The sequence below is a fragment of the Mandrillus leucophaeus genome, unplaced genomic scaffold (genome assembly GCF_000951045.1).
Source record: "Mandrillus leucophaeus isolate KB7577 unplaced genomic scaffold, Mleu.le_1.0 Scaffold144, whole genome shotgun sequence".
NCBI classification, from domain to species: domain Eukaryota; kingdom Metazoa; phylum Chordata; class Mammalia; order Primates; family Cercopithecidae; genus Mandrillus; species Mandrillus leucophaeus.
This window is the reverse complement of record NW_012101410.1, coordinates 3025832-3034765: the sequence shown is the minus strand read 5'-3', so window position 1 is coordinate 3034765 and position 8934 is coordinate 3025832. Positions and strand designations below refer to the sequence as shown.

Below are 8934 nucleotides of genomic sequence, written 5' to 3'. Positions count from 1 at the left end.
CTTTCAGATATATTACAGTGTGCTTGGATTTTCAAAAATTTTATTTCCATGCAGCTTGTCAATGATTTATTATTATTATTATTATTATTATTATTTTTTAAGGCAGGGTCTCACTTTGTTACCCAGGCTGGAGTGCAGTGGTGCAATCTTAGCTTACTACAGCCTCTGTCTACCTCCTGGGTTCAAGTGATCAACCTGCCAAGTAGATGAGACTACAGGCGCACGCTACCACTTCCAGCTAATTTTTTGTATTTTTTGCAGAGGCAGTGTTTCGCCATGTTGCCCAGATTTGTCTCAAACTCCTGGGCTCAAGAAATCCACCCACTTCAACCTCCTAAAGTGCTGGCATTCCAGGTGTGAACCACCACGCCTAGCCAAAGATAAGGTTTTATATAACTTTCTCTTGCATAACTTTGGAGGAGCAGTGTAGTGTAGTGCAAAGTTATCCAACTTTAAAGGACACAAGAATTACCTAGGAGATTAATAGCTTTTTAGGGCCCAGGAAACCCTCTAGATACTTCTGGTAGAGGTAGTCCAGGGACAATACTTGGGGGAAACACTGGCTTTGAGGTTTTACACAGATAAAAAAATACCTACTTCATAAATTAGTGATGGTGATTTAATCTATGGTATCTCTACAGTTCTTGGAATAGAACCAGGTACATAGGAAATTGTTCAAAATATTCCATTCTTGTGTGATGACTTGGGTGGCAACTAAGAATCAAGAGAATATTCCTTCTTTTCATTCAACAAAATTTATTGAATTCCAGCAGCATTCTAGGGACTTGTGGATATAGGGGAAAATGGGCACATTCCTCATTCTTGTTGAATTTATTTGATCAACTCATTTTAAAGGTATAGTTCTTACCTTGTTAAAAAATAATAAAAGGACTATTGAGGGCATGTTTGCATAATCTTTTCCCTTGCAAATTAAAGTTTTGTTTTTTACTTGAATGAGGATTGCAGTTCAAAGAAATGGCCTATTATTTCTCAGTTTTCTTGTTGCTTTAAATCTATACTGTCCAATACAGTAGCCACTAGATACTTGCAACTATTTAAGTCAATTAAACTTGTATAATATTAAAAATACAGCTCCTCGGTGGCACTACCACATTTCAATTGCTCAGTAGCCACATGTGGCTAGTGGCTGCTTTATTGGACAGTGAGATGTAGATCATTTCCATCATCATACTAAGTTCTGTTGGGACAGTGTTATTCTGGAGTTTACAACTACAAAGTGGTGATTTTCCAATCGTCTTGATTTGTAGATTGATTTTGAGGCAAGTATTAGCAGTGGCTTGAGGCTGTCACGTAAGTGTATTAATTCCCTTTCAGGTTGACCAGGCCCAGGGCTAGTATTGATTTACCTTAACAGTTTCATTACACAGCCAGTGAGATATAAATGCTAAGACATCCGGGCATTTTCTTTAAACTTCTGAGTAATACACTAAGGTTATTTTACTGCATTAGTCATAGCTTTTCTCATGCTGTGTGTGTGTGTGTGTGTGTGTGTGTGTGTGTAGAGAGAGTTAATTCACCTCCATAGCGTTATAATTGTTTCAAATGTATATCTAATGAAATTTTGAGGACAAAGGGGTAAAGAAGAGTTGCAATTGCATCTGAATACTAGAACTGAATACTGGAATTCATGGTACTTACCATGAATTTAAAAAAGAAAATAAAATAATTTCTTTTATAGAAACCAGAACTAAGAGTAGTGAAAAGTTGGTTTAACACTGTTTACTCAGCATTCCACTGGGTAGAACCCCAGTTATGATTATTTAAAAATATTAATTATGAGACTGAGTGCAGTGGCTGGCTCATGCCTATATTCCTAGCACTTTGGGAGGCCGAGGTGGGCAGATCAGCTGATATCAGGAGTTTGAGACCAGCCTGACCAACATGGTAAACCCTGTCTCTACTAAAAATACAAAAAATTAGCTGGGTGTGGTGGTGCATGCTATAATCTTGGCTGCTATGGAGGCTGAGGCAGGAGAATGACTTGAACGTGGGAGACGGAGGTTGCAGTGAGCTGAGATTGCGCCACTGCACTGTAGCCTGGGCAACAGAGTGAGACTCTATCTCAAATATATGTATATAGATACATATGTGTATATATATGTATATATGATATATATGCATATATGATAAATATACATATATACATATATGATAAACACATGCATGTATATACGTATATGTGACAAATACATGTATATATACGTATATATACATATATATGACAAATTTAATGTTTTAGTAATTGAAAAACCAAGGATAAATTCTTCTGTATTTTTGTTGTTTTTAAAACCTGCATATAAAATTGAGTAGCACCCACTACATTCCAGTGTCTAGGTCATGAATGCAGTTTTTTGGGGCAGAGTTCAGTAAATGATATGCAAGTGCAATTGGGTTTTTGCCTCTGTTTCCTGAATATGAGTAGCTAGTTACAGATAGGTCTTACCTCCTTTTTTTCCTTCAGTTTTTGCTGTTGTTCCTCTCTGAGAAGAAAGGCAATAAGAGACTGCTGTCATTTGGTCACGGGTCAGGGATTAGTGCGGCTGAAGTCATTGAAATCCTTTTGTATGTTATTGCCTCCTTCAGTGACCTTCTGTCTTTCCAGGTCACTTACTTCAGCCTTTGGTACTACAACAAGCAAAATCAGCGCCGGTGGGTAGATTTGGAAAAACCTTTGAAGAAGCAGCTGGATAAATATGCATTGGAACCGACCGTCTATTTTGGAGTGGTGTTTTATGTGCCTTCAGTTTCTCAGCTGCAGCAGGAGATTACCAGGTGAGAAATTACATGCCATTTGTTTTTAGGAAATAGTCTAGTGAGATGTAAAAAGTGAAACTAAGGTTGAAGTCAGAAGATAAGTTTGGAACTTTGCCTCTCGCCCCACATTTTTAGCTACGGTATTACAAAGAGGTTCTCATATGTGGCATGTCAGAGTGTTTTACTACATGTTGGGTAACTTATGGGTTCAGTAGGCACAAAGGAATAATTAAAGGGAAAAATGATGGATTTACCCTAGCTGTGCACTCTTCCTGTAGTGATGTTACCTTTAATGTTTGTGTTGTTTCTGATCCTTTGTGATTAGGAAAGGAGAGAAGATATTTTAGAAAATTAGTCACAAAATCTGTGTTCATTCCTCAATGAAATGTGCTGAAAGGCTCCTAGAATTCTCTTCCTCTAGCTATATTCTGTAGACAGGTTGGGGAGGGAGTACAGAGGAGAGGGAGGGAAGTGTTTAAGATCAGGAAATTTTGGCTGATAAGTGCACTTAATAGGGACAAAAGCAGAAAGGGAAGATGATATTAAGGAGCAGAATAGAGGAACTAAGTGTTCTTATTCTTTTTCCCCCTGAAGACAACGAAAAAAGGAATAAAATTTGAGTTCTTGAGCGTGGTTTTCAAAGTTCTGTGAATCCCATCACTGCCTTATCTTTTTAACCCTATTTAATGTTACTTTTGAGCCAAGCTGAGCTACTTCAAGGGCCCGAAACATACCGCATGCCCTTTCGTCTTTGTGTCCTAGATCTTTCTCTCACATGTATTTACTGGAATCCTGTTTGCCTCCTGAGTTGTGGTTCAGAAGGTACCTCCTCCATGAAGCATCTATGACCCCAGGACAGAATGAGTTTTGGCTTACGACCTAGAATTTGATTCTACTTGTGTTCAGATGGTAATTGTCATACCCTATTATTAGGATTTTGCAGGTATCTTTTTCCTAGGTTTTAAGCCTATGTTTTCTTTAGCTTTACTTAATGATATCTTACACAGTACCTTGCGGACAGTGAGAACCTGGTACTGTCTCGTGTTTGTGGAGTGCTGTTTGAGTCTGCCAGTTAATGATTAGGAGAGAATGGAAAGTCAAAGCAGTAAGGATCCAGTGGTAGGAATAAACACAAACTGACTGTAAAAGTCTGAGATAGAAATAATGAAGAGAAAATGGAAACCAGAAGGAAAAAGCCTGAACTGATCACTTTAACTCATTTAAACATTTACTGAAGATACGCTCTTAAGAACTGTGTTGAATAGAGTGGGAGGTGAATATGCTTTAATCCCACCCTGGAGGAGCCGCTCACAGTCTGGTGGAATTGGCAGTTCATATAAATAGTTACAGTATCCTATGATAATAAATGCTTTAATTAAAGCTGTGGATTCCTAGGGGTGGGGCAAGGGGAACTTGAACAGGAAAGGTAGAGAGACTGACATTTAAATTGACTTTAGAAATGTTCTAGAGGGAATAGTTTTTGCAAAGCAGGGGAAGTAATCAAAATGATTACATGTCTTCAGGAAGTTTCAGGTATTACTTAGAAAGGAGATTTAAAAAATAGGCATAGCAATAAAGTCATGGTACAATGAGGAAGAGATTTTCAAATTTAATGGAATCATTAAATTTATATTTTACAAAGATCACCCATCATAGAAGGTAGATCAGAGATGGCAAGACTATAGGCAGGAGACCAGTTTAGGAATACCTGTACCATAATCTAGGCGTAGGTTTACAATATAGAACTGAACAGAAAGGCATTAGCTGTATTGAGAGAGAATGGGCCTATTAGAGTCAATCAGTAGGATTGCTCATTGATTAGGTATAGGAGCGTCTGATAGAGAAGTTGTATCAGTAAGGATTAAGTATAGCTATATATAACAAAAACCCTAAATATCATTGACTTCTGTGAGACAAGTTCAGAAGTCAGCCTTGCAGAGCTTGTCTGACAGCTCCACAGAGTCTTCACAGACGCTCGCTGTTTCTCTTAGTGCTCCAGTATCCTCAGTGTGTCCTTCCCATGCACTAGGTTTACCTTTTGGTCCAAGATATCCAGAGTTCTGTCTATCACATCCATAGTCAGAAAGCAGATGAGTGGTTTCCTAGGAACAGAGTAGGAATTGGAGAGACAGATTATGAGGGGTGCAAGGAAACTTTTGCAGGTGGTATGTTCCTCATCTTGTAGTGATGGTTTCATGGATGTATGCATGTGTCCAAATTGTCAACTTGAAATCTGAACAGCTTCTTTGTATGCCAATTATACCTCAAAAATGGTGTTTTAAAAAACCCACTCAAAGATATTGTAAGAAAACAAAGTGGGAGGGCCGGGTGTGGTGGCTTACACCTGTAATGCCAGCACTTTGGGAGGCTTACGGGGGGCAGATCATCTGAGGTCGGGAGTTCGAGATCAGCCTGCTCAACATGGAGAAACCCTGTCTCTACTAAAAATACAAAATTAGTCAGGTGTGGTGGCACACGCCTGTAATCCCAGCTACTCGGGAGGCTGAGGCAGGAGAATTGCTTGAACTCAGGAGGCTGAGGTTGCAGTGAGCCGAGCTGGCACTGCTGCATTCCAGCCTGGGCAACAAGAGTGAAACTCTGTCTCGAAAAAGAAAAAAGAAAACAAAGGGGGAGAACAACAATCTGATTAATATACCTTTAGAAAGTGCAGACTTAACAGAAAAATACGACCACAAAGCAGCAGAAAACTGGCACCTAATACTACAAAATGAACTTTAAAAATTAAGAAAATAACAGATGATATGAAAGAACCATTTAAATCTGAATTAGAAAAGCTTGGGAATAATTTGGCTATGTAACAGGTGAATATGAAAATAGCTGCAAAAACAATTAGAAATTTTGAAATGATAGAAACTATAAAAGTATAGAAGATTAAAAAATAGATGTAATAGGATTCCCTAAAGGAAAAAGCCAAAACATTCTTCTAACAATATGATCTAAGTCAAAACATTGGCAAAGAACAAATTCCAAAAACTATATAACAAATTCTATATTCTAGCTATAACACATTTTAAAAACTTCCTTGAAAGGAAAATGACTTGAAGCTCTGTATTGAAAAGACGTACTGTGTACCTGGCATGGTCAGTCCAGAGCAATCAGTGCCAACACATTCTGCAGAGTCACCAGAAATTGGGCATCCAGACTAAAGCTGTTAAAAAATTAAGAAAATAAGATTGGTGTCAGACTTCTGGAAAAACACTTCATGCCAACGGACAAAAAAGTAACATTTAACATCCTCAAGGAAAGGAAATAGGAGGCAATGATTATATATCTAGCAAAAACGACCTGTGAATATATCTTAGTGCGAGCTGCCATAACAAAATATTATAGACTGAGTAGCTGATGTATTTTCTCAGTTTGGAGATCTGAGCATAGTTGAGGTCTCATGAGGGCTCCCTTCCTGGCTTGCAGAACTTCCGGCTGGGTCCTCACATGGCAGAGCGAACAAACACTCTGGTGCCTGGAGTTCTTACTTGCAAAAGAGGAAATTTTGTTTCAATCATCAATAATTGTGCCTCATTTGAACCTCACTGGCTACGATACTGCCACTGCACAAAGCTTGGAAATTTTGACCATCATAATTTTGACCAACTAGGCTGGGCACGGTGACTCACGCCTGTAATCCCAGTACTTTGGGAGGCCGAGGTGGGTGGATCACTTGAGGTCAGGAGTTTGAGACCAGCCTAGCCAACATGGTGAAACACTGTCTCTACTAAAAATACAAAAATTAGCCGAGCGTGGTGGTGCATGCCTGTAATCCCAGCTACTCAGGAGGCTGAAGCAAGAGAATCGCTTGAACCTGGGAGGCAGAGGTTGCAGTGAGCTGAGTTTGAGCCACTATACTCCAGCCTGGACGACGGTGAGACCCCATCTCAAACAAAATAAAACAAACAAACAAAAAAAGAATACAACTGCATGAATTGAAACACATCGAATATATCTTTTAAAATTCACGAATTCATAATACTTAGAAAAAATAACCTCATTGGTCACCTTTGAAACTTACTAGAATACAATACATTATTCTGAATGGCAGTAAGTTTATCCTATCTTTATAGATTGTATAAAGAGGAAACAATCATCAGTATTGGCTAAAACCTTTGGGTAAAAGGAACAGGCTGGCATCATCTGAACTCAGTGGGCAATGTCAGCATCACTGTAAGTGGGACAACCAAATACCATTTCTTCTGATGTGATGCATCCGGAAGTACCAGGCACCACCAGGTTAAATGACTAAAATGAACTTGTATCGAAGCAAGCCTCTAGTCTGCACTGTTCAGTAAGGTAGTTGTTAGCTATATGTGGCTATTTATAGTTAATTAAAATTAATACAATTAAAATTTTTCTTGCATTAGCTACAGTTCAGGTACTGAATAGCCACATGTGGCTAATGGCTACTATATTGGGCAGCGCAGATACAAATAATTTATATCACTGTAGAATGTTCTTTTAGACAGTGCTGCTCTAAATCTAATGATCAGTTTTCAGGAAAAATGTGAGAGCATGTAAACTTGCCAAATGACCCCATGAGACTACAATCACAAAAGTCCAGAAGGTAGGAAATTCTACATGACAAATGGCTCCATTTCTGTTAATAACATGAAAATAAAAGGGAATAAAAACTTTCTTTTTTATAGCAAGAGAGATTTAGAAATATCCATTAAATGTAATCCGTAGACCTTGTTTGGATTCTAATTTAAGAAAATTGTAAAAATGCATTTTTGAGGCGATCATGAAAATTGCAAATGAATCAGGTATTGAGTACTCAGTATAAAGATGTTCATTTTGTTGGGTGTGATAAAAATGTAGTTACGTTTTTAAAAAATAAAGCTTACCTTTTAGGGATATGTACTGAAGTACAGGTGGCATGACGTCTGGGATTTGCTGTAAAACACTGGTGGTGGAGGGGGCACAGGAGAGGATGGATGGAGAAAACGTGGTAGGCATAAGGTTGATGGGTGAGGCACCATGATAAGGAGATGGGGTCACTATACTTAATGTCTATACATATATTTCAGAATTTCCAAAATAAAACTTAAAAAATAAAAATGCCGATGCCTACACATTGTCTTCTATTACTTCTATTACTAGTAGAAGTCTAAGAAAAACAGATGAAGACAAAAAGCTGCCTCTTCATACATTATTTGGAATTTCTGTTGTGCAAAATGTGGTCACCTAATTTATTATATAATTCTTGTCATATATTGTATGAAATATTTTATGTTGGAAAGTTGATCAGTAACTTGATAAAGATTTAGATAAAATATTTGATCAGCATATTTTTACTTTCGGGCAAGTTTATGGAATACTTGCTTTTGAATTAAAATGTGCAATTTCTTTTATTCCTTGGCTGACAGTTTTGAATTCAGGTCTACGTGTTACATTTTATTACTGCTTTGTTTTTTTCCTATTATTTCATTCTTGTTGCTCGGTTGCCAGGCTGGAGTGCAGTGGCGTGATCTTGGCTCACTGCAACATCCGACTCCCAGGTTCAAGCGATTCTCCTGCCTCAGCCTCTGAAATAGCTGGGATTGCAGGTGCTCACCACCATGCCCAACTAATTTTTGTATTTTTAGTAGAGATGGGGTTTCACCATGTTGGCTACGATGATCTCAATCTCCTGACCTCATGATCCACCCTCCTTGGCCTCCCAAAGTGCTGGGATTACAGGCATGAGCCACCGCACCCGGCCTGCAAAAATATTGAAATAACATATTTATAAGCCATCTTCAGCCCCACCAATATATAGAAATTTTAGCAAAAAGTGATAATGCCATTGAAGTGAAATTTCTTGGCCATCTGCTCCTACAGTAAATACCTCTTTAAGAAAAACATATTATGGCTGGGTGTAGTGGCTCATGCCTGTAATCCAGGCACTTTGGATGGCCGAGGTGGGAGGATCGCTTGAGCTCAGGAGTTTGAGACCAGCCCGGGTGACATAGAGAGACCCTGTTTCTATAAAAAAATTAAAAACAATTTAGCCAGATGTGGTGGTGTACACCTGTGGTCCCAGCTACTCAGGAGGCTGAGGCTTGAGGATCACTTGAGTCCAGGAGGTTGAGGCTGTAGTGAGCCATGATTATGCCACTGCACTCCAGCCTGGACTATAGAGCAAGAGGCTGTCTCAAAAAAAAAAAA

The 8934-nt window shown here is 38.6% G+C and overlaps 1 protein-coding gene across 1 annotated transcript in view; it reads left to right on the top strand.

Moving 5' to 3' along the window:
- The window catches only part of PTPN21 (protein tyrosine phosphatase, non-receptor type 21), a 91310-nt gene that overhangs the window by 33593 nt on the left and 48783 nt on the right, over nt 1-8934 (top strand). The window contains exon 3 of the mRNA XM_011974322.1: nt 2624-2793. Coding sequence (XP_011829712.1) covers nt 2624-2793 — 170 coding nt within the window. The remainder of the gene's footprint in view (nt 1-2623; nt 2794-8934) is intronic.